Source organism: Onychomys torridus, chromosome 16 (genome assembly GCF_903995425.1).
Source record: "Onychomys torridus chromosome 16, mOncTor1.1, whole genome shotgun sequence".
In the NCBI taxonomy this organism is placed as follows: Eukaryota; Metazoa; Chordata; class Mammalia; order Rodentia; family Cricetidae; genus Onychomys; species Onychomys torridus.
The window spans coordinates 17,224,500-17,251,912 of record NC_050458.1 but is presented as its reverse complement, the minus strand read 5'-3'; the positions used below and the strand labels follow the sequence as shown (position 1 = coordinate 17,251,912).

Here is a 27,413-nt window from a genome sequence, read left to right as displayed (position 1 = left end):
CTCCAGGTGCTCAGATGCTGAGGGTGCACCACCAGGCCCCTGGCAGATGAGATCATTCCACAAGGCACAGTATCAAAATGAGATTATTTTATAAAAAGCAAACAGTTGTCCCTTGAGCATGCATGCTGACTTAGTACAGCAAATCTTTTTAAGGAATTCATGTAAAGGTAGGTAATAATCTTATGACAAAAAGTCAACCATATTCGTTGCTAATGAGCAGTGTCCTGGCCTCAGCCCCTCTAACGAAATAATCTCCCCATTTGACAGTTGGGACTGAAGCCAGCACCAGAAGGTCCCAGTCTATTATACAAATAGGAAAGACTTGAGCCTGCCATCCCTTCTCTCTGCTGAAGGAGCTGCTCCTAGTGATAAGCACCTATTCATTATTTCCAGGCCATCGGTGTGCACTACAGTATTTTTAACCTTTTGTCTTGTTTTGAATTTTCTATAATTTGAGTACTTGACCTGCTTCTGGGCTTATTTGTTACCTAAGTATGCACAGTGCAAATCAAACTATAGAAGATTCAGGCACCCTGGTGCCTTTGGGATGCTCCATTGTCTAGAATAGGTCAATACCCACCTTCGTGTGGAATCCCAGCAGGTTGTGGCTGTGTGTTCATTTTTGCGGCGTAGCTCCGGTGCAATCGAATCAAATTCGTATCTTTGGAGGCTCAAGTTTGCAATTTTCCCACCTGTGGCCTTAACTAATAGCACATAGGTTTTAGAGGAAGAACAATTCAGATAACCTGTCTTGAACAGGCCTGCTGAATGCTGAAGGGCTGTGTGAATATTTATTATGATCATAGTAATTATAATGATTGTTCTGTTCCTAATCTTTTTAATTTCTGTATGTCATTAACTGTGGAAGTGCTCATTACACTGTTCAAAATGGTGCTTCTAAGGCAGTGGTTCTCAGCCTTCCTAATGCTGAGACCCTTCAATAGTTGCCCAAGTTGTGCTGACCCCCAACCATAAAATGATTCCGTTGCTACTTCATAACTGTAATTTTGCTACTGTTGTGAATCATAATGCAACTATCTGATATGTGACACCCACAAGGGGGTTGTGACCCATAGGTTGAGAACTGCTCTCCTAAGGTCTTAACTTTAATTTAAAATATACTTTCATGGTATATATAGAGTTGAACAATTGAGACTTGTAGGAACATGTGGCATCATAGTATTTCCAGGGACTTCTGTGGCATCATTCATGTTGTAGGTCTGTTAACTCTCTTACGTTTCAGTTTCTTTCCAAGGCTATCCTGAACTGTACAGAATTTTTAAAGGAATGATTTGGAGTGTTTTTTGTTTTGGGATGACTTGTGCTACAATCATTCTTGTGTGTGTGTGTGTGTGTGTGTGTGGTGGGAGGTAGTTAGTTCTTCTTTTAGTACACAATTTCTTTCAAATGTCACATGAATTTTTGATAGCCAGGCTTTTCCTGTCATGGCTTACTTTCTGTGGTGATTTCGTGACACTTCTTCCTCTTTTCCACAGAGGCTCACGAAGTTCCTCTTCAGAAATAATCACTGTCCTGTTTGTCAAGAGGTGTGGTAGCATTGTCAGAACACACCCGGTGCCCTTCTGAAGGCTGGAGGCTCAGATGTCCCGTGGTCCTCCCTGGGGATTTGGTGTTTGAATTTCTTTGGCCATGTGAAGTAAAGGCTATGCGATCATATGGCATTTTTGTGAATAAAACGTCTCGTTAATACTGAGGTTTCCAGTGTTTCTTAAGGAAAACAATAAAGAGAAGTTATGTGATTGTGTACACCCTGTGACATCTACTCAGGGGAGCGTCTCTGAAGAATTGTCTGCAGGCAGGAAAGCCATCGAGGTTTTTAAAAATAGACCAGACACACAAGATACTTCTTAGTGGTGGTACAAGAAGGGCCACTGATGTCCACTGAGATTTTTGGGAGGCAGCTTCAGGAGGGACTGTTGTCCAATCTGGTAGCAGAGACGTTCCCAGCCACAGTGCTGATTCTGAGTGTTGGCTGGCAGGTGCTGCCTTTAGACCTGTGAATGGATCGTGAAATGTACAAGCTCCTTAGGTAGGGGCTTGGAGAAGGTGTTGATAGCATGACTAGGATTTCTCTTTCAGCTATGTACATGTTATGGATGAATTGCTAGAAACCAAGAGTTTCCAAAAGGAGACCCTCAGAGGGTCTGAAAACTGCTATTTAGACACTACCTCTTATGTACTTTTTACTCAGAAATGGATGAGCCAGCATATTCCTACATATGTTTTATTTATATTTATGTTTATTAAATGGTGCCTTGTGTTTGTCCATATCTGTGCCTCAAACACAAAACCTACTCATCTAGACTTTGGGAACTGGAGGAAGTACCAGAAGCTTCTCATGCCCACATCACAGTTGTTTCCCAATACTCATCTTTGGTAACTGGGATTCATTTCTATATGCGGGTAATTTGATAAACTGTTTTGAAATGAATTTGTTGAGCTCAGTGTAATTCCATGTGCCGCTAATGAAAGGCATGCGACCCTATATATTAGAAGAAAGGTCTGTTGTTGGCTCCCACAGAGATCTTGCTGTTCCTTTTGGGCAGTCTTTAACCTGGCACCCTCTAATGTGTTCACTAAGATAGAGTTTTCCAAAATTTAAATAATATCACATTTGAAAAGATGCCAAGAAACAATGTGGCAGTTTCTAAATTTTGTGAAGCTAAAATTCCTGGTTACAAGAACGAGTACATGTCACAGATGAGTAGCTAGTAATGACTTCAGTGTAGCAGGGAAAGAGCAATTCCCATATGCTGATTCTCGTCTCATAATAAAGAATGTTATAGAAAGATGGCAGAGTATTTAACAAGCTGTGAGTTAATGCGACAGTGTCAGTGGATCCAGCTCCAGAAGGATAATCACTTTACCATATTTCCTCAGAAATATTTGAAGTTATATTGCAAAACAGAAAACTTGCTAGGAACGAATGCAGACTGTGCTGTACTGCATCTCCCAACCCAGATTCAGTCTGTCATCCTGAGTTTCTATAAACAGTGCGATTGCTCCAGGATGCTTGTGTGAGCCCACATGCTTGGATAAATTCATAATTCTCATGGTCAGACTCAAACCTTCAAGGTTTAATCTCCCGTAGAAGAAATGGTAGCACAAATGGTAGCAAAGATGTTCCCAGCCAAGAGTGCTAGTTCTGAATGTTTCCTGGTAGGTGCTGCTGGCAGAACTGTGTGTATATCAAATGAGATACCGGGATGTACCTGGTCTTTCTTCTCACCGAGAACCTACTCCAATTCAAATATGGTCTTCATCTTTCAGCATCACTGGGTGTGTTAGCATTCACTGACGGAGCTAAAGTTGTATCTAGTCCTATGTAAACAGAGACAATCAGGGTAGTTTGCTAGATGTTAGCAACTCCTTTCCCAGAGGCCCTGGGTTCATATGAGCACTCTAATGTCCTTACCCCCATGAAATCTAGAAAAACTGGAGGATTTAACTTAATTTATGACTAGTATTATTTGTGGTACTGGGGACTGAACCCAGAGTCTTATACACACTAAGCAAGTGATCAACCACTAAGCTATATCCCTCACCCATTTTTTTTTCTATAGTATTTTTTTTTTGAGACAATTCTTACTAAGTAGCACAGGCCAGCCTTGCATTTTTAACTTCAGACTCATGAGGTTGGGATTCCAGGCCTGTGCCATCAGGCCTTGCTCAATATTTTTCTGTTTGTTTTTTACTTTTTTGAGACATGGTCTTACTTAAGCATCCTGGGCTAGCCTAAACTCCATGCTATAGCCCAGGCTGGCTTTGAATTTGTGGCAATCCGTCTGCCTCAGTCCCTGGAGTATTGGTTCTGCAGCCCTGTACTGCTGTTATCTGTTGTGAAGACTTACTTTTGAATTGTGGACCTGAGAGTGTCTTGACTGCTGGAAACTCCATGCTTCCCCCTTGCCTTGGGTGGCATTCTGGAGAAAGGAAGGGATCTTACCTCCTTTTAGTAGTTTTGGGAGGAAAAAAAATTTCTCATCATATAAAAACTTAACCATTTTCAAATTAGGAGACTATTATTTAAATATTTAGCTAAGTGCTTGTCTATTTAATTGATTCAGATAGTATGATATATATGAAATTAACAATCTGTCATAAAAACTTTCTACAGAATGCTTTTTAGAAACCATATTTTTTCTTTAAAAGCAATGAAATCAATAATTAAACTATTTACCAGTCTTTGCATTGCATAAGAGATTTCCTGGAAACAATGGCGGATTTAAAGATTCTGGTACTGATCAGTATGCGCTAACTTCCATTCAGATACTGCCCGTTGAGTGTATGGCAAATGTCGCCACAGAGGATTGGTTAGTTTAAGAAGTTAAAGAGTGGCATGGGCTAGGGTCTTTCCACTGCTCTTGTTTGATCTAGACCCTATGGTCAGCGTACAAACTCTTCAGGGGAAACATTGATTTAAAGCAAAGGACTGCTGATTCAACATTCTAGGTTTCTTCCACAGGGTGTGCACACTGTGTGCCCACAGTCAGAACCCTATCCTCCACAGGAATGCTATATTAGAAATCAGAGCACCATAACTGACCAAGTATTGTTTAATGCACGTTGTTAGCTTTTTGCCTTCTTCTGCCATTATTTCTTTAAAGGTAACTTTGTTTAACCGGCAAATTAAACATGCTAGTATAGGACGTAAGACACCACAGATAAAGAAAAAAAGAGGAAAGGGCCAGATAAGTGGCTCCGTGGGCAATCTTATACATGGATACCTGTCAGGACCTGAATTTGAATTGCCAGAGGAGCTGGAATACTGGATGTGGTAGTACTCATGTCTGCATTCACAGCACTCCTACATGCAGGAGGTTGAGACAAGGGCATTCTCTGAAGCTCATGGGCCAGCTAACCCGGTGAGCACAGCCTTGAGTAGGGATCATGCTTCAAGTAAGGTAGATGCTAAGGACCTGTCTCAGAGACTGTCCTCTGACCTCCACATACTCCATGGCACCTGTGTGCACACCTGTGTGTTTAAGCACCTGTAAGTACAAAAATTAATATAAGAAATAAGAGAAAATATTGATAAAAAAAAGCAAAACATGGCTTTTGCTTAATATGTGTACATAAGTCTTTATGTCCATGAGAATCTTGTATGTAAGTGTGTTTCTTTCTTTAACCTACTTAGCCTCAAGGAGAACCCATTATTCCAGGATTATTATTATTACTATTATTTTTTAAATACCTATGACCTCAAACTTGAGAACAATGTCAAATGTTTTGTTTGAAAGGCCATGTTATCATGTGTGTGAAGGTGCCTAAATTATATTCAAAGTATCATAAGATATTCACAAGCCAGAGGGTTCTGCTCACTTTGCCCATGCCTTTGGACTTTCCACTGAAGGTGCTTAGAAGTATTAATTTTACACAGAGGACTAACCTCTGCTAACAGTTCCTTACTTGGGATTGCTACAGTTTGCCTGTCCTAGCAATGGGAGATTTATGTGTCGGTATGAAGTAAACCTTTGGTTTTAGGTGAACCTTTGGTTTCTCACTGTGAAGTCTGCCATGGTTGCATCTGTATAGATCTTAATGGAAGTAAAGAGGCCTTGGGCCAGTATGGAAAGTTCTGAGTTTCACGGACCAGAACATGTTAGAAGAATAATTGCTTAGATTTTGACAAAGTTTCAATGAGGTCCAGAGGGGACTAGTGAGATGTGGACTCATTTAGGAAGGTCTAGATTTATCTTTCAGTTTACTTTGAAAACTACAAAATGCAGTGTAAGAGCATATGAGTCTAAAAGGACTCTGCTTAGATAGGGCTAGAATGTTCCCTTAGAGTTCTACACAAGAGTCAAGTAAGTTATGTACTTGATTCATTCAATTGTTTCAACAATTTCAGTAGTTTTGATAAGTTCAGCTAACAAATGTTTATTACATAGCTTTTCATTGACTGTAGATCAAAAGAGACAAGTAGATAAGGTACGTTATGCCCTTGACTCATTCTGTTGCCCTGGTTTCAATAAGTTCCTCCAATTCCAGTAATTTCTATACATTCAGCCAACAAATGCTTATTATACAGCTTTTCATTGACTGTTTGTCTGACCCAAGAATAGAATTTGAATGGTAGCACATCATTCAGTTAGAATGCACAATAATGAAACAAAAAAGTGGCAGTCATATTGCTAATTTAACTAAAGATTTTGACTGAATGCAAATATCCCAATGATTGAGCACCATTAATCACTCACAAGCATGTATCAGCAATGTGATCTTTTCTTCTGATCCTGGAACGTCTCACCTAAGTTTTTCTACTCTGATTTTATTTCTGATTAGAATTGAATTCCTTTTGAAATGCAGAACTTTGCTTCACATTTTCCTGTTCTCTTCCTTGGTATTTATGCCATGCCTGTCTAATTTACTTTTTTCTACTCTCTTCCTTTTAGAAATTTTAAGTGGGTTTGTGTTTCCAGGGTGGCCCAGCATTACTGAGATGCAAACTTCTACCTTAGCTGCCTTTGGAACCACAGGATTCAAGGCAACCATTTGTTTTAAATCCTGACTCTTCACTGTTCTTTGGTATTTGTTTATAGTAGGTAGTAACCCCGTGTTTCACTTCTGTATCTCTGGATGCACTCTCTGTCCCCTACCAGTATACTGTGTAATTCTACATGAAGACATTCTTCACTCATAAGTGCCTCTAATGCTATCTCCCATATTGAGTTATTTGTTATGATTGGAGGAATAGATCCGATAACAAACACAGCAAACAGTTAGTGCTCACTATTTGCCTTCCAAGAGATTTCATGTTTGTGTTCTTCAATTTGCTGTGTTGTGCTGCTTTGTAGCTTATTTACTGTGAGCCTTGTTTCTCTGATAAACCTAGCCAGCTCTTCTAGAAAGACAAACTTTCATCTTAGAAGTTAGGTGTAGTAGGGAAGTCATAAATGCATAGTTTATGGTTGAAGGAACTCTCTGGGAAATATGAAGTGTAAAACGTCTTTGCTCATGCATGGACTGTAGATAAGACATCTGATGCTGCTCTTTCCAACCCTCCTGCTCCCACCTCTCCCTTTCCTCTCCCCGCTCCTCTTCCTCCTTCTTCTCTTATGTTTGAACCATTAATACCTCTTCACTTATGTCATGGAAAAAAAAGGTTTATTGGAAATTAAATGTATTATTCTGTTCTCCAGGACAAGAATATTAAACTTTTAGAAAGACATCAATTTAAGGCAGTCAAATATAAACACAAGTATTTGTTATTATTTCATTTCAGATGCTTTCCTTGATAATTATATATAGCATTGTATTTATCACCAAGCGAGTAAATACTATGTATGGAATGTTCATGTAACATTTGGTGAATGTACATGATAAATTACTTGTCAATAATTCTTTTCAAGAAAATAAGGTTGGTTTTTTTTCTACAGAAATTGTTTCATTCTTAGTTTCATAAAAATTTAGCCTAAACTCACAGCCAGTGTTAATACCACAGACCTTCTCAGTTCTCTTAAGTAGCACATTGCTCCTTCTTGGTGTGGGCCTCGAATTCCCCAGTCCTATCTTTTTACTTGGCCTGTTTCTGCAATTTTATCCTAGGAACCCCTTCTTGTTAGATCATATATAAATCTGGTACCCTGTTTCCTGGTTTCCTTCCCCCCCACCAAGCCTATAGGCTCAGTGAGAGAATTTTCATGTCCATTCTTTGCATGTCTTGCTCAACACCTGATGCATGGTTGGCCTTAAAAAGTTGTGATATCTGAACACATGCGATGCTAATTTGGTGGTGATAGTGAGCCTCAGTTATCAAAGCAGCTGGTCAGCTTTGTAATATTTACACAATACATACAAGCAAATACTCAGTGGGTCCTAAATTATATTTTAGAATTTGGAATAAATTCTTCATGATAAAGTCATTGTATATTGTATATGTACTCACAAAACAAATGAAGTAGTTTAAAGACTATTTTAAGGTTTGCCTATTTTGTTTAATTCTCTGTCTCTCTCTCTCTCTCTCCCCTGTGTTCTGTTACCAGTGGACTTTAGAAAGCATTTAATTGAAAATAGAAGCCAAAGTCTGAAGAAAATATTAACCAAGTAGAAGCTTGAAACTAATAGAATTTTACCTATTAACTTTTTTTCATGCAAAATGAGTAGTCAGTCATCAGTATTCCATTGTAAGATGGAATGCCTTGATTTCCTGTTTTAGACAGACTTATGGAAAGTCCTTTAGGTGGGATTAGAATCTGATACATTTCATGTGAACAAAAGTCTTTGTTCAGCCTTATAAAATTTTAAAGAATTTAGATGGTGAAATCTCTGAAGAAAATCCTTGACTGTGGAATTGACTGTCATAGAAGGTTCCAGTCTGTTAGGACAAGGAAATGGCTGCGACCCTCTTTCCAGTCCAGTTTTCTCACTTGTAAAGTGGGTTTAATAGATAACTTGTGGGGCTTTGCTGAGGGGTAAAAGTGGGAAAATTCTGTGTGAAAATAAACACATAATTAGGAAGCAGTACAGACATAGTAAATGGTTGGCGTCCACTTTGATTTAGCGTGTCTCTGTGATACAGTTGTATACCAAATTGTTTATTTTTATAATTGGACATTATATCACTGTGACAATTTGCATATATAATAACTGCAGATGTGTCTATCCTTGGTGCCTCCCGGCACCCTCATTTACCAGTCCTAGATTAAAGGTTTTCTTTTCTCTCCCTGATTCATTGTCCCAGATTATCTTTTCATCTGTCATGTTGTTTTCTCCTCTTATTTTTAGTTCTTATCTCTTGTTTCAAACCCTCTACTTCTTAAATCACTGTAGGCAAGAATCCACTTTTTTTTTCTCTCTAAATTTTCCAGTTTGTCCCTTTTCTCAACCCATTGCCTGCTTCTGTACACAGAAGTTCCTTGTCTGAGTGTGGGTTGGAGGCATCAACGGCTAACTCTACTTAGTGAGGGCCTTGTAGGTGAAGTATCAGAATATAGCCACTGAACTATTTCATCTCAATGTATCTGGCCATGATTTCTTCCCCACATTTTGCTGGGGAAAAAAATCACATGGGCTCTAATCATGTAGCCACAAAGCACAAGACTCTTAAGAATTATTACAAAATGCATCCACCTATGAACCTGTCTCTCTTACCAAGGAACACATATTTTGTAGTTTAAGCTCCCATGCTCCATCTTTACTCTGATTTCTTCCTCTACAAATCAGTTCTTCTCCTGGCTGATAACAGTGTAGTTTGGCTTTGCTTGGTTTTGAAGCCTACAAACAATAATTTGCAGCATTTATGAGCATTACATGCTTTCACTGGTGCTGAGCATTTTGTAGGTAACATATTGTATGTAGTTTTTTCATTCATTTTTCACTATAATATTGTATAACAGAACTACATACTTCACTGTGTGTTTGCATATTATTCATGTATATTTTGGTTGTTTATAGCTTTGACAGTACAAAGAATCATTCTATGAGTACTGATGTATGTGCCTGCGTATGGTATGTGTTTGTGTGTCTTTGAAATTAAGCATGGTTTTGGGTCCTTGCAGATGTTTAAGTTGCTAGGAGTCTGATCTAAATGTTTGATATTTTCCTGTGTTCTTTTTTATACCCCAGGGGTTATATTTTTGAACTCTTTTTTTGTTGATATCTATCTATCTATCTATCTATCTATCTATCTATCTATCTATCTATCTATCTATCTATCCATCCATCCATCCATCCATCCATCCATCCATCCATCTAAATATAGAAAGATATATCTTTTCTGTGCATTCTTGTTAGCATCTCTGTGGGCCAATGTGTGTTTAAATACACGTACAGATCTGTGCACATACAGATGGAGGACAAAGCGTGATGTCAGGTGTCCTCAATTTCTGTGTACTTTTCTACTAAGAAAGTGTCTCTCAATTAATGTGGTGCTCACAGATTCAGCTGCTCCACCTCAACAGTTTGTTTCACAGATCCGTTGTCCTTATCTCTGGAGTGCTGGGATTAGAGTTGGGCTGCTGTGCCTGCTAGCTATTATATAAGTGCTGCGGATCCTAACTCCACTCTTCACACTTGTATGGCAAACACCTTATCAACACGGGGTAGTCTTCCCTGCCTGAGACTCATAATTTTGAAAAGGAAGTTAATCTATGCTTATTTCTCATGACTTGTGCATTTACTGTCTTGTGTACATGGATCTTGGGGCATGATAGTTGAGTCCTTATTTCGTATAAATACAAACACAATGCTTTGAGTCTATATGTCTGGATTAGACTGTATTATGTATTCCAGGCAAGACAGTCCTGGAATTAGTTTAGCATTCATTCTCTGGGACCCATTCAGTGTCAAAAGATTTAAGGCTTCCTTGACATTGGAGGAGAGAAATCATACACAGAAATTTTTAAGAATGTTAATGTCTATCCATCCAGTAAGACTGATTGTGAGTACACACCTTACCTAAGGCTTGTCTCTGAGAGGGACATATACAAATGGTATCACCAAGCTTTAGAAAAAAAAATATGTCTCTTGTCTTATCTTTCTAATGATCACTGACATAGAGTGACATTGCCAAATTTGGAAATGTGTCTTAGATGTGATCCATCTGGAGGAAGCTGGAAGATCATGGATAGCATGTAGATATTAATAGATGTTAAGTGATTATATATCAATAATCTGATTAATATATAGCACATATGAATGGTGGCATATTGGTTGTTTTAATTAACAGTAATGTTAATAATGAAGTTTTCTGGTTTACAGAATTCACAGTATAGTAGAATGCCCTAAAACATAAACATATCAGCATTATATAGTATGGCAAGTGCTGTTGAAGCAAACAAGTATACATGATCATTGCCTTTGTAGAATGCATCTCATGTAAATGTCTGAAAGTGACGTGGCCTTTATGTCTACAAATATGTTATGTGTTGTTCAAGAAAAATGAAAATGCCAGAGGCTTCATGAAAAATATAACTTTAAGCTAGTACTATAATACACATTTTCTGCTCTAACTACCAGTTGTGCCCAGTGCTCAGCCTATGCCTGAGTAAGGGATTAAACTTTATTGCTTCACCTGTAAAATGTCTCTAAACTATTACTTTACCCAAGACAGCCAATCCAAATTAAATCAGGTGAGATGATGTACCTTTGCTCTAGTTACTGGCTCATTGCAGCATTAACATGTCATATTTTGACACCAACTACACATTTCCTTAATAATTTCTATGGATTTGCAGGATAGTAAGCCTAAAGTGAGCCTAGTTCTGAATTTTGTTTTCTTTGTTCAGTTAGATTTTTGAATAAACAAATTGTGAAACACCTGAATCTAGAATTATGTAAGTGTTTTTCCCCTAACTCTGTTATGACAGGTGTCCACATGAAGATGGATGGAGAAAAGAAATGATTAATTGGGATACAGGTGGTGAAAATCTTTTCTAAAGGTGTGTGTGTGTGTGTGTGTGTGTGTGTGTGTGTGTGTGTGTATGTGTGTAGAAGTTTAAGTTTATGTTGGATTTGAAATGGAAGGTTAATTACCTATGTGAAATATTTCATGAGTGAGCTAATTTCTGCCCTAGCTAATTCTGTTCTCCCACTCACATGCAACAAATTGCTGTTCTTTTTTATATATGAATGGGCAAAGTGGGGACTGTGAGGGCCCTAAACAAGCTACATGTATTCTCATTCTTTCAAAATTGGCTCTCAATGTGATTTTATCCCCATTTGAGCTTTCTGTTTAAAACTATTTCAAACCTTTTGTTCCCTGTTTCAATTAATTCAGCATCTTTGTAGAACCCTAGTGTAAGCTCTATCAACTATGTATGTATGTATGTATGTATATATGTATGTATGTATGTATGTATCTATCTATCATTATCGATATATCTATCATTATCTATGTATCTATGTATCTATGTATCTATCTATGTATCTATGTATCTATCTATCTATCCATCTATCTATCTGTCTATCTATCTATCTATCTATCTATCTATCTATCTATGTATCTATGTATCTATCTATCTATGTATCTATCTATCATCATCATCTATATATCTAAACATAATTTATCTATCTATGTATCTATCAATCGTCATCATCTATATATCTATACATCATCTATCTATATATCTATCATCATCATCTATATATCTACACATCTCTCTCTCTCTCTCTCTCTCTCTCTCTCTCTCTCTCAATCATCTATCTCCTGTTTCTCACCCCTTTTACCTCTTTCTTTTCTCTCCTTTCTTCTTTACAGGATATATTAACAATAAGACAGAATACCAAAGCTCATTATTCCATGAGATTTATTCAGGTTATACAAGCATAAAGTAGACAGCCTCCTTGAGGACACATGATCTATGTTACTCTTTCTCAATCAGAATCATCAGCCAGATTAATATTAAGCCATGCTGTAAAAACATGCAAACACAGACTGGGGGCTATACTAGATGCTGATTTTCCAATCATGATCCCAGGCACTGCTGTTTGTCCTTTATTATTAGTCTAGTTAAGCTTGAGACAGAGAATGAGTAGAGTTTGTAGAAGCAGGATAAATAACCATGGAGGAGACTGGAAACTAAGTATATTTTTTTCAAGTATTTGAGAGCCACAGAATATAAATCTAGGGGCTTGAGACACTTTGACGCAACCTTAGTCTTTTTCTCATACCTTTTACATTCCACATTTTGATAAACATCTTGCCATATGTGGTTAATTTTAATAGAACAAAATTAAATTATTTGTAAAAGAATGAGAGAGTGGCTCATAAGATAGAAGCCCTTGCCACACAAGCCAGATAACCTGAGTTAGATTCTTAGAAAATTTTAAACTGATTTCTGTTGTGGAATAGCTTTAAAAATTATACTGGCAGAAAAATTAGAGCCCCTATATTTAATGAGTATTAGCATTAAATTCAGAGGTAATGTTGGGCTTATATGTCAAGTGTAATAAAGAGTGCATGACTTGGAAATCTGTGATCTTTGATCTAATTATACATTGATACATTATCTTCTGCTTTTTTTCCACTCAATGTCTGTAATCCTCTGTTATTACTCATCCTTCCAGATGTTGATTCTATTCTGTTATTATATATTATATTTCATTCAATCTTCCTTTACTACTGACAACTGTATTAAAAAGCAGCAGCAAACCTCTTCAAAACCATAAACAAATTGAAAACATCATTGTTTCCCTGCCAAGTGAAAGAAGTTGCCTTTTTCCATCTTCTGACGTCTTTGGTTATGATTTTTCTTGAGCCATGCTGACTTGAAGCAACATCTTCTCCATATTCAGTGAAACTTTAGTGTTTGGGGAGTAAGTGATATCCTGTGACATAAAGACAAATGGGATTGGGAAATTCAGTCCAAATGGAACAGACTCCATCTTCTCTGATCCCTAAGACTTCCCAGAGCTATAATTGCTAATATACATTGTGGATGTGTGTGTGTGTGTGTGTGTGTGTGTGTGTGTGTGTGTGTGTGTGTGTAGCTGCAGAGTATACAGTTTCCACTCAGCTTAATTTGATCAAGGACTTGTCTTTCATTTCTCTCTTAGAAGTCAGTATCATGAGAAGAACATAAGAGAAGTTCTTGGATTTCGTGTCATCTTATTTTTAAACAGTCACCATCTCAAAATCTCAGACAGAGATTAACTGAATATGGGATGAACACAGGCAGAATGTTCTCAAATAATGACTTTTCAAAGATGACTCACATGGCGGAAGATTTCTAAGCCTAGTACCCAAATTGTGTATAGATTTTGTGTATACCTTTAGAATTTATGCATAGAACTTTTTTGTCCTAGCAGGCAGGGAACTGTAGTTTGTTATACCTTTACTATCCTATGTTACTTTCATAAATAGACATGTTTTTGAAAGGTTGATTTGTTTTATTCTATATGGATGAGTGTTTAGCTTACATATTTGGGGACTTGAGACTAGAAGAGGTTATCAGATACTCAGGAACCGAAGTTACTGGTGGTTGTGTGTTGCCATGTGGATGCTGAGAACCACACAGGTCCTCTGCAAGAGCAGCATGTGCTCTTAACCTCCTGAACCATGTCTCCTGATACACATAGGGATATTTAAATTGGTAATTTTCATTAGAAATATAAATGTACTTTAAAGAGAAAAATCTGCTCGGCCTCTCTTGTTTCATCAGAAGTAAAAATCCTTGCACTTCCCATTGCTGTAACAAAATACCTGGAGAAAACCAAAGGAGGAAAAATTATTTTTTGCTCATAATGTCAGAGGTTTTAATCTGTTGTTTCCTGGCTTCTTAGCACATGATGAGGAAAAGCTGCCACCCTTTGTGCCAGACAAGAAACAGAAAGAAGTCAGGCAACTCGAAAAGACACATACCTTCATTGGCAAGACCTTGTAGACTTCTTACCATGAGGCTCCAACTCCTGTAATTTCTGCCATCTGTCTGTATAGTTTAATTATGGATTCTCATGAGTTGATTTATTAGATGAAGCAGTGTCACTAAGGATAGTATCTAAAACAAAATAATTTTTTTTGTCACTGGCATGGGTTTGTTTCATTGCGTGGAATTCTACTATAAGTACTGTATATTAGCATAAATCTGCCAGTGTTCATACTAATAGATCTTAGGAAGCATGGGATGAAAACAATAAATATATCCCTTCTGTTGAGTGGATGTGTTATCAAATCTTCAATGGTTGTATCTTTAACTGCTGGACACTTCTGTGGTTCTCTGTTTAGGCCATTTGTCCTTATATGGATGCAGTCCTTTTAAACTACTTCCTATTGTATGGTAAGGATGAGCTCAGTGGTTCCTAAGTTACTTCTCTGTTTCATGAGGAAGGACTAATACATATGATGGCACAGCTTACTTCCCTTCATCTTGGAGAGAAAAATGTTTTCTGTCTCTCATCTACTTATATATACAACACTCACATATACAGTATATTGGCAATATAAATTGTTGATGTGCCTTTAAATCTCCTATGTAGCTCCGTACCCTTTTAAAACAAAACAAGTAAATTAATAAGCACAGTATCAAAATCCTTGTTCTGGCTTCATAGTGATTGAAAATTGAGCATCCATAGTATGCATCGTCACCATGCTGCACACTGTATAGTCTGTGTTGATGCGTCACTTTACCAGGTGGATTAGCATCCATTGGTACAGATTTTCTATAGGAAACAGCTGCTAGCCAGTTAAATTGGTGGATTGAATTAGTGATTGGAATGTCCTTTGTTTAATGACAGACTGGAAACATAGTAACAGAAATATATAGAAATTAAACTATCTTTAATAAATAGAGATATTTTAAAAGCAAATGCTAGAAAGCAAGTCAAATACACAAAACCAGATTTTGGCAATTTTTGTTATCAGCAGAAATCTAGCTTTCATACAATGTACTGTCTACTCACTTTATAGCCATCTTGTTAAGTAGATTCATTCATATGTTGCCATAACCTATTCTTTTTGAACTTGACACTGTGATTTGTCATTTTCGCAAGGACCAGTTGATGAATTTTAAATTTATCCAAGAAGTAAAGGATAAAGTTAAGCCTACTCACATGCAAATTAGTGGGCAAGGGTAATTTGTAGGTCAGTCATTCAGGTTAGTTGGTATAAATCAATGGTTTTCACTATAGACATTTTTATTTTCTTTGAGAAAAAAAGGAAAAGAAGTGTGTGTGTGTATAAACAAATGTTAACGTTTGAATTTGCTTAAAATTGTGATCTTTTAAAAATCTACTGTATTAATGAATTTCCATCTTATTTGTTATGAAATGAGAATAATTTCTTTCTGATTTTTACACTCCAAGATCCATATTTGTTCTTTAGTTATTCCAGTTAGTGAAAATAACGTAAGTTCTAGTGTTTTCAGATATGTTTTATAGTCAAACAAACTTCTAGTATACAGCTTTAAAGAAAAGAATAACTGTCCTATAGTTTTCTTCTAAAAATGAAATAGTCAATTTATTAATTTTCTTTAATATGCATATATGAAGACTCCTTTTTTACAAGTATGGCATTATTACTAATCTTCCTCACAATCTCCTTTAACCTGGACTAATGCCTTTGCAATGAAATATTTTAAAAAAAGTGAACGTAGTATGATGAAATAATAGCCTAATATACATGTTTGGTTTAGCATCAAAACTTCTTGAAAGAGGGTGTGCATTTTCTCTTAGAGGGCTTTGGGTGAGTTCTTGTGTCCATATGGTTTATTAATAGACTTTATGTTTGGAAATATGTTATTAGAAATAATTATTTTGCATTATTTTGGTCTGAATTAATGAGATTAATTTAATGAGAGATGCTTGAAGGTGATGACATTTGGATCTCAAAAGGATTTAAAGTGTCCACAAATACTTTCATTTCATTCAGGAATGTTAAAGATTCAAAGCCCCAATTAAATAGAAATAAATAACAAAGTACCAGATCTGACAGAGTTTGTGAAATTAGAAGCTTTTTTTTCTTTTAAGAAAAAAAAAATCTACTATTGAAGTCTTGTCCTGGAATCTGAAAAAATAGAAAGCATTTAAACTTCTTCAGTAATGTTTGAGTTTGTGAATTGGGTAAACAATGTAACCATGTCTATTGCATTTTATAGTTCACTTAAGCAGTCTGATTTTGATCTGTATATATGGAGTAGACAGGATTCAAGTGTTTTTTTCCCTCTCAAACCAATGAGCAGACACATATGTTCGCTAAAGCAGAAACTTTCCATGTTCATATGGAAGCTATCTAGTCTGCTATAGGTCCAAGACTTGACCTCCCTTTTATTTTGCTATCAGTTGCTTAATTCTTTAGATTTTTTTTTTTTTGTGGGAGACTTTTGATCAAAAGGAACATTTATTCTTTGTTTGCTCCTTTTATTTTTTTTTAAGGCTACAAGAAATGTGCAATTAATAACTTTGTACTTTATGCTAGTGGCATAATCAAGTATGGTATAAAATATCTTTTTATTAACAATTAGAGCATGGTGACTTATTTTTTTGTGTTTACCTTTGATTTCAAGCACTTGAAATTTTTATTATCTGGAAAACAAAAAGAACAAGTCATCTGGTATTATATATTATAAAAATCAGTAGTGCTGCTTATAGTATAATTCATACACACTAAAATTCCAAGCTGAGGTCAGATTACACAGTATAATTCCATTAATTTTCTAGTGGTTGAGAATACACACACACACACACACACACACACACACACACACACACACTTTCTCATAGTGCTACCATGAGAAAAAAAAAATATATATATGTGTGTGTGTGTGTGTGTGTGTGTATAACACTTTACATATATATATATATATATATATATATATATATATATATAATATATAACATATATATAAAAGAAATGACATTTAGAATGTTAGTCAAAGAGAAGTTCCCTTATAATTGTTTCATTTGTTTTTTGAGCATAGTTTTTCTCTTTGAAGTTAATGATGAAGAGTGATTAAATCATTCTTATTGTGTTTGATTCACAGCTGATGCTAAATATATGAATGTTGGAGGAATTCAAACATTGAGTGAAGGAAGTTCATGAGTATGGTGGTTTAGGACACCTTTAGTTGTTAGTGGTTTTGTATTTCATCATCTTTAAAAGAAATTTGACAAAGGTATTTCAAAAGTTAAATTAAAAGGCCATTATCAGGGTCATTACAGACACAAAGCCAGGGGAAACTGAAAATTAATTAAATTCTTTCCTTGTAGAGGTAGAAGGTTCAGAAAACAGGAGGGGTTTACCATAATCATCCTACGAGTCCTTCATGTGACATCTAAAACTGGACACTCGACTTCCTTCCCAGTCTTTCTTTCTCACGTTTTCATTCTTTTGTTTGTTTGAAGTCAAGGTAGTACAAAGAATATACACTTTACATCCTTTGTTCTCAAAGGGTTTCTTATTTAATGGAAACAAATCCTAGTTTTCACTGCACAGAGTATGAGATTAGTTTCTTTCTAAATTTCTCTGAACATTGGTTTCTCTGGCCAGGTAATTTGATTATTGATTACATGGATAGTTGGAGTAAGAACATTTCATAAGTGTATGAATAACTATATTTTCATATGTGAGCATATAGATATGTTCGCATATGTGTGTTTAAACATGTATGCAGATATATGAATCATAACTAAGTCATTAGTTTTGAATTCACATGGTCTAGATAACAGGAGATGTAGTTTCCTGTTTCTATGAAGTAGCCACCATGAGAAAAAGATTCAGTCTTATGAAGAAGATTCTTTGCTATATTTAACAATTTTAATAAATGAAATAAAGAGCATTATGTTTTCAGTTCCAATGTTAAGTATTTCTCCTGCACTAATCTAAGTGATACCACAGTACATTGCATTGTTCTCTTATGTTCTAAATAATTATGAACTCTAAGAATTTTTTAAATTTTATTGTTCTAATTAAAAATGAAATATTAGTTGAGGATTAAATAGGATTTTTGCAACAAGGATATCTTATATCTTAGAACCATTTGGATAGGCTGGGTATACCATTTAGAAATCTTGGCAGTTGGGTCAGATGGTCTAATTAAGGGGGTTTGCATTTGTGTATGTGGAAAATGGTGTAAAGATAGACAATGCTTACCATTCTGCCACTATGTAGTATTGGTGAAATTATTAATGCCACTCCACGTAGTTAAAAGGGAGGTTTATTTTGTGGGGTAACTTACAAATGAAGGGATAGGTTGTAGGGTTTGGCAAAGGTATGGAGCCGTCTGGCGGTGTTCTCTGGAGAACTCTGCTCGGTCTACCTCCAGTGTCCAGCGTCCCAGCACCAAAAGAGAGACCTCTTCTCGATCCTGGGTCTTCCCCTTCCTCCTCCGCCCCGCCTTGTGGGAGTGACCATTACCGAAGCCTCAGTGGGGGTTGGAACTTCCAGGCCAATGCTGGGATGGCTATCCACTAAAATGTAGTGTTCTTCATCTCTCAATTATGTTTAATCTGTAAATGAACAGTTTTGATTTCTCTGTCCATTTCTCCTACCAGCCTTGTTACCTAAAAATCTGTTTCAGAGTGTATCTGCTTTAACTAGCATTTTGAATTTATTTGTTCTTTTAAGTTTAAAAAAGGGATATTGCTATGGAGTAGAATGAGAAAAATTTAAAGTCAAATTGTCCTAAACGATGTCTGACATTCATTCATATGATTGTCCATTTTAATGACTTCCAGAGTCCCTCTAGAAACACCATTGCTGGTGTGGACAAATTTAGATCCCCTGTCTACCCAGCATTGGTAAGTATGACAGTCGTTAGGGATGAGAGGGCTTCAGAGGCTGAATAATCTTACCAGTATTTCAATCTGTTGGAAAAAAATTTGTCCCATAATATTTCATATCATGCTCCTTCTCTGGCTGCATTATTAAAATCCAGAAAGGAAAGGATTCTGCCCCAGGTCTGCCTACGCTTTTATCTGATACTTTTACCAGCCCAGGGTGCTGATGTGCTGCTGCATTTTAGGTGTGATATGTTCAAGCATCTGAATATTATTTAGGAAGAGAATCTTTTTGTGTTATTTGTACTACAGGTGTACAGATCATCTCTCAAAATGCCTTTGGTGACATCTTCTAAGACAATTAGCTTCCTGATCATTGACTAATAGAATTAATATGTGAAGAAAGCACTCAAAAGCCACCCACATGCCTTATGAAGTCCAGGCTGGGTATGGTTTTGCAAGTATGTGATCTATTTTTTCAAGGAAAATGTTCACTGGAAAAGTTCTTGGCGCACAGTAAAACATCGTGCAATCTGTTATTTGTCTTAGAGATAATAACTGGCGGGTGGCTATAGTCTTGTGCTATCTAACTTATGACTTGAGAGGGGAGTTTCTTCCACTCAGAAGTATTGCAAATGTGCTTATATTTACATAATATGTCACTCTGAAAAATTACGATGATATAATTCCAGTAAAATTTTTTCTATAACTACTTCAAAGTATACTTAAATAAATTAACTACATTTTTAAAAACAGCAACTCAAAAGAACATGCCCCTACCCCCACAGCACAATATAAAACCCAAATGACCTCTCTGATTCTTCTTTGAAGTTTTAGCAGTTTAACGTTCTTTGCAATGTATATTATTAAGGTCTCTGTTGAGCATAAGGCATAAGTGAGTCATATGCTTTCTGAAGGTCTGCTCCTGGGTGAAAGAAGGAACTAGAATTTGTGAAGATAGTAATTTAATTAAATTGTGTTTTTTTCCCTCAGGAGCTAATGATGCTGGTGGAGTCATTTTTAACCTTTGACCCCCTATGTTTCTTCATGATAATGATAAATCAGCAGAGATCTAAAAGGTTTCTTTCTTCTGGAAATGACTTTTTCCCCCCAATATGAATGTATTTAGATCAATTTACTTTTAAGTATTTTATCTTAGTTCCCTTGCCATTTTTCTAATCACTTTGACATTAATATATGGGCATAAACCATTCACCTTTCATTTTGATAGATGGGTAACCTTAATGAATCAGATTATGATTTCTTCCGACATTCTGCTTTTCATACAGTCTTTTCTACAGTTTTGGGTAACCTCATTTATATCATTTCAGTTAGTCATTGTTAAAATGTAGGTATGTTAAGTAGGAAAGGTTGAAACACAACTATTATGGTTTTTAAGCACTTGGCCAAAGAAAGTCTGTATTGTCTCATCAATACAGATGAGATATGTACAATAGAGAAGTAATTCAGAATTTTAGAAGATGAGGCAAGAGACGCCTCCCAAACCAATATCGTTTTATATGTTTGAACATGTAGGAACAGCTTATATTATGAACTAGAGCATCCTGTCTTCTAGGTCAAGTTCAAATATAAGTTCATATATACAAACATGTATAAAGGTATCTATATTTCACAAATGTTTTTAAATTTGAAAACACCCACACCCATGTGCACACACGCGCGTCTGTGTCCTGACTTACAGAGAAGGATCCTAGTGTCTTTTACTTGAGGTTTTCATGGAGTGACAAGGAGAATCACACATTCCTCCTTCTTCTCACAGGTTACCAGTGCCCCCTGCCTAACATTTTTCTCTTGAGTCTTCATTCTTTTATCATGTTTTTTGTTATTCCATGAGGGAACTTATATGGACTTCTGATGAATGATATTATTGGTGCTTAAAGAGAACACTACAGTTTTTAAAGCACTGTGGTTCTGTCTTTGACATTAGTTCCTGAAGTGAAATATCACCTTATCAAGGATTATTTACACATCTAGCCCATTATCTTGTTTGGTGATTCCTTTTACAACAATTTTGTGTGACTAGAGACGTTCAGAAGCAAAGGTCCACCCACTCGTCTCGGGCCAGTGTGGTCCTGCCGCACACTGAAGAGTTGCAAGGGAAAGCAACTAAGCTATGTTATTACATTACATTGGATTTTTCCAGCACGTTTCCATAGCTGTGGTATAACGCACTCTACTAAACTGGTCATCACAGTAGAGCCTGCTCATAATAAAGAACGCTTGTTTTATTAGACAGTAGCAGCTAGAATTTTCAGAGAGCCATTTTGAGGGATGAGAGCCATTTTGAGCTTAGAGAACGAAGGGCCTAAAGCCCCATGCTCAACCAGCCTTTGTTAATATGGTCTTTAATTAGCAGGACACTATTCATTTCTCAATATTATTACAGATCTGATAACTACATCCCTGTATAGGCATTTATCACTTAAATTCTAAGTTTGACTTTAGCTACGGATGTCAAAAAGTCCTAAGGCACAGTAGAGCTGGCGTGGGAAGAAAGCCACCATAAACTGCTAAGATCTTGTCATTTCAGCCTCAGATAGACAGTAGCCTTTGTCATCTTCCATACTGTTCTCTAGGTGAGAACTCAAGGGCTTAGCTTATTTCCGCATTCTGCTGCAGAGTCCCAATGAAACTCGATTTGCCTCTGGAGTGCTTTCTCAGACCTTTCTCAACCCCCCAGCATGGTTCCCATAAATGTTAAAGAAATTTTGGTAGGACTGAGCAGAAATGTTCATTATCCTCTTTCCGGGTAGTGAGTAGGCAGTTTTCTCTCAGTTCATAACACGACTTTCTGTGTCTTGTCATCTTGACATGAATCTATTTCTTTGAATCCATATTCTGATTAGTGTAACAATATTCCATCATAGTAATTAATGTATATGTGCCTATATTTTTTATGGAAGCAAGAATGCAGTATGTGTTTTGTAAAGTTAAACCTGTACATATATGTTCTATAAGCATAGCATATCTGATATATACACACGCACACACACACATTTATATATATATGTATATATATAATCTATAACATACGTAATATGGATAATAATGAGTCTTTTAATATTCATATCATGTTTTAAAAGAATAGATCAGTCTTTGTGTTAAACAGTTCCAAATATCAAATATTATTTGCTTTTGTCTATCTCTCCCCTTTTCTTTATCTTTCCATATTTTTGAAGCTGTCTTTTTTTTTTTTTTTCTTCTCCTTAGAGGAACTATTTTATTGTGCACCTTGAAGAATTTGAATTGACTAAGCAAAATACCCTATATTGGGATACCTGTATGTAATCTTCAAATAACCATGACCCTTCATTTTCCCTGTGTGTCCACAGATATGGTCCGGAAAAAGAACCCCCCTCTGAGAAACGTTGCTAGTGAAGGCGAGGGTCAGACCCTGGAGCCAATAGCTACAGAAAGCAAGGTGTCTACAAAGGACAAAGAGTTTTCTTCAGATCAAATGTCAGAAAATACAGATCATAGCGACGCTGCAGAACTGACCACGAAAGAGGAACACAGCGTGCATGGCCAAGACCCATCTTCTAGCAGTAAGAAGGACTTGCAAACCTCAGGCCTGAGTGAGAAGTCTGGCTTCAATTATGAAAGCCCAAGTAAGGGAGGAAACCTTGCCTCCTTCCCGCATGATGAGGTAACAGACAGAAATATGTTGGCTTTCTCATCTCCAGCTGCTGGGGGAGTCTGCGAGCCCTTGAAGTCTCCTCAAAGAGCAGAGGCAGATGACCCCCAAGATATGGCCTGCACCCCATCAGGGGATTCATTGGAGACAAAGGAAGAACATAAAATGTCACCAAAGGCTACTGAGGAAACAGGGCCAGTGCAGAGTGGTCAAGCCAATTGTCAAGGTTTGAGCCCGGTTTCCGTGGCCTCAAAAAACCCACAAGTGCCTTCAGATGGGGGTGTAAGACTGAGTAAACCCAAAACTGACTTATTGGTGAATGACAACCCAGACCCGGCACCTCTGTCTCCAGAGCTTCAGGACTTTAAATGCAATATCTGTGGATACGGTTACTACGGCAATGACCCCACAGATCTGATCAAGCACTTCCGAAAGTATCACTTAGGACTGCATAATCGCACCAGGCAGGATGCTGAGCTGGACAGCAAAATCCTGGCCCTTCATAACATGGTGCAGTTCAGCCATTCCAAAGACTTCCAGAAGGTCAACCGCTCTGTGCTTTCTGGTGTGCTGCAGGACATCAGCCCTTCACGGCCAGCTTTACTGAATGGGACCTATGATGTACAGGTTCGTGTTTTCTCTTGTCATTTCTAGGAGCAGAATCCAAGCAATTAGTGGTGAAAGGTGAATTCATAGTTTTATGTTCAAAGTGAGATCCCAGACGAGAGACTTTTATACCCTATAGAAAAGATGTGAATATTTCATTGCTGCTTCATTCAAATGTGTGTTCAGGCTTGACTTTAACTTCGCATTGTGGGGGAAAAGAATCCAAAATTTTTAGCAGATTTGGAAAAAGTTTTTTATGGAATTATCTATAGTTCCCATTTCTTGATCTGCTTCATGGTAGTTGGGTATTTTCAGCCTTCCAACAATGGTAGAGATCTGTGATTGCACATGATCATAATTGCCTTGTTCTAGTTTCAGACTATTAGGCATCTCCTATAATCTTCCTCCTGGGTCAGTCTTTCTTGTGTCTCAGCTTAGGATTTGATTTTATAGTTAGCCTGATTAGGTGTGGGTCATACTGACAGTGATGGCGATATATTCTTGATATATCAAAATAGCTGCAAATGGAATTTAGAAGTAACATTTTACATTGATTAGAACCCCAATGAGACTGTAAGAAAAATGGTAATAATTTATGAAGGCATTTGGTAATGATTTAGGTTTACACTTTTGTTGAAACTCATACACTGTTTTCAGCTATTTTTCTGTCCTCAGTTGAAAACAAAGATATGAAAAAATCTCTAAGGTGTAATATTTTTAATTTGAAAGAAACATGGACATGAATATGAAGAAATTCAGTATTAATGTTAATTAATTTAATCCTGGTGATTTTACCACAGTTGAAGCTCATGGCCAGTCCCTCAGAGTATTAGGTTGTGTTACATTCTAAATTTCTTTTTTTTTATTGAGAACATTTTTTTTATTCATTTTACACACCAATCAAAGATCTCCCCTCCTCCCACCCCTCCAGGCTCCCCCTCCCAACACACCCCACTTTCCCTCCTATAAGAAGGTAATACCTCCCATGGGGACGTACATTTAGTAGAGGCAAGTCCAAGCCCCTCCCTCTGCCTCAAGGCTGTGTGAGGTGATCCATCATAGGTAGTGGGCTCCAAAAAGCCAGCTTGTGCACCAGGGATGGATTCTGATCAGCAGATCAAGCTACACAACTCTTTACTGAGCTGGGGAGATCACAAAGCATGTGATGGTAAATGTTCACCTTATTTATGAATTTTTACAAGTACGATAGAACTTAGCATTTATTTTACCAGGGAAGTCTTTAACATTCATTTTTGTCAGCTTCCTAGCCACAGTAGCTCATTCCTATGCTTTTCAATGGACCTAACATGAATTAAGAAAGATACAGAAAGGCACTACAAAGGATAGGCAGTAACATATTATACAATATCTGTAAGAAAGATATGGATAGAAAATTCTGAGTCCTTTCCACTTCAGAATGGCCATCACTATTTTAAAGAAGATGTGAAGAAAACTTAACAAGGCAGTTTCATCTTTAAAATTTCCACTTCTCACTGAATTTCTCCAAATAGAATTATTTCTGTGGAGTAGCAAATTAAGGCAACATAGTTATTATGCATGAAAGCTGCATGCTTTGAACTCCTGTCTTATTAAAGATCATTTCACTGTCTTATGTCAGATATACTCTGCTGTCAAACTCTGATTTGGAAAGCAAATACGTGTTTTAGATAAAAGGGTTGGAAGTGCATAATGTCAGTGTGTGAAATGGTGTTTTATAATTAGCAAGTAATATGATGTTAATACCTGGATTTCCGGCAGTTTTAATTTGTTCACTCTGGGGACGACTTCTGAGGGAAGCTGATCCCGGCTGTCAGGAAGGCTCTAAAAAGATTACTAAGGCCTAGGGTTTGAAAGAATTCAGATTTTTAAACACACTTCCATTTCCCCCAAATAGTTATTTGTTAGGTTCTTAGTTATTTATAGTAAAGTTTATGTTTGGGTGGAACACTTTTCCTGGGCAGTGATTTTAGAAATGAAACAGATGTGTGAGCTATCTGAGTTTGGAAATAAAACAGCTGATCATAGACTGTGCTGTGCACTAAATCCCTGCCCTGAATGCAGCAAAGAAAAAAACGTGATAGGAAGCCACAGGCAGGAAGGTGATCTTGTTAGAATTATTTTATTTTCTTCTTCAGTTGAAGAGAGCTAATACTGCTACAAGTAGATTAAGCCAATCCATGGGAAATGTGGGTGATTATTTCAAAGAGATGAATGGGTGTGAGGCCAAATCTAAAGAAATGTAACATCATTTTGTGAAGAGCACATTAACTACACTATAGATCAATGATGACTTTGAACATATGGTGCATACATATCTGATATTTGTGCAAAAATATGTCTGAAGATAAGTAACTTAGTAGTTTCCTTGCTGACCCACAAACCAAACAGCCTCTCCTCCTACATATATTCAATAGTAAAGCCATGTCAGAAATCTCCTTTTGCTCTAACATATCTGTGTTGCAGAAATGCTCTTTAACTAGTTCTTTCTTAGGCCCTTGAACTATGTTGACTGAAAGTTGCCTGAGATAAAATCCTGACTACAGAATTTCTTTAATGCAGAGAAATATGTATATCCATATACATATATATCCATACATATGATTCATTTTATGAGTTAATGGCTTGTATTTATTCTGATAACATATTTTCCTAGACACCAATATTATTAACAATTTCAGGAATCATTTACTGGACTACACAGTTTAAGTCAATTACAAAAATGGATGAACAACTCATTAATCTTTTTCAATTAAATTGGCTTTTAGGAAATGTTCAGAGCAGTTGGCAGTTAATGATAGATTTATGACACTTTAGACCAAGAGAAAGGAACAGAGGAAAGAACTCAGAGGACTATTGTGCCTGTGATCTTTAGTTTGGTTTGACACAATGGTTTTATAGAAATCGAACCAACTTGATTTCAAATTCAAGATAACCAGTTTGGAAGATGGAGTAATTCATTCAGCAACTTAGATTTTAATATATACTTTATAAACCTAAAATGCTATCTGGAGGAGCCTTTGAAAATCCAGTAGCACAGATCTTGTATGACAATATTCATGTCCATGGAAATGATATTCCAAACAACTGGCTAAGGAATTATGATTATTTTTGTAAAAATAATGTCAACATGATTTTCTTTTTTATTTTAAATAGAAACTACAAACTTTTTTTTAAAGCAACCAAATGAAGTGAATGTCACACACATATAGTAACTATTTTGGTTACAGAAATAGGAGTCAAAAATAAGTTAATGTAATACTAGAAAACAGAAATTTAATTAGGCAGAAAAATAGGCAATAATTTTCTCTGGCCCATGCCATTTTCATGGGTTAATCACAATGGTGCTGGCCAATCCCTTGACCAGGTAACAGCAAACCAGGAGAGAACACTGAGTGCACGATATTTTAATACACATGATTATACAAAATTGATCAAAATGAAATGTTTAAAAGATAAAATCCATCCATAATAAAGCTACACTCCAGTATCTAAAATAAGCCTTAAGCTCCAGTTAGAACACACTTTCGAGTTAGACATGCCCATGAGATTAAGGGTATCCATGAAAACAAATGCTTACATTGCCCCTGTAGATAGTGTACCAGGAATAGGTGAAGACCACCTGCAACACCACCATAGAATATACTACAACTGTTTTGTCTTGGTCTGAGGAATTCGTGAGATCCTCCACCACACACTTTGCAGTAGTGTGCATAGCCCTGCAAACAAAAAAGAGATTTTTTTAAATAGAAAAACAAGAAAATTAGAATGACTCCCACAACACAAACTAAAAACAACAGACTCCAAACAAACAAACAAACTAAAAAAAAGAAGTAAAAGAAGGTCTTGACGAGCACTGAGCTACTTGACTGGATAAGGACTCTAGTTTCCCAATGTTTCATGCCCCACTCTGTGTTTTATCAGGTTTCTTTTCTTTCTTTCTTTCTTTCTTTCTTTCTTTCTTTCTTTTTTTTTTTTTTGC

The 27,413-nt window shown here is 36.6% G+C and overlaps 1 protein-coding gene across 6 annotated transcripts in view; it reads left to right on the top strand.

Moving 5' to 3' along the window:
- The window catches only part of Trps1 (transcriptional repressor GATA binding 1), a 246,450-nt gene that overhangs the window by 21,423 nt on the left and 197,614 nt on the right, over window positions 1–27,413 (top strand). For 5 of the 6 annotated variants that reach the window (XM_036207979.1, XM_036207976.1, XM_036207978.1 and 2 more), the window contains one exon: window positions 22,527–23,455. In XM_036207979.1, the coding sequence (XP_036063872.1) occupies window positions 22,529–23,455 (927 nt within the window). In that variant the 5' untranslated portion in view covers window positions 22,527–22,528. Of the gene's footprint in view, window positions 1–19,485; window positions 19,635–22,526; window positions 23,456–27,413 lie in introns of all 6 variants that reach the window. The other variant, XM_036207975.1, reaches the window with a different exon arrangement.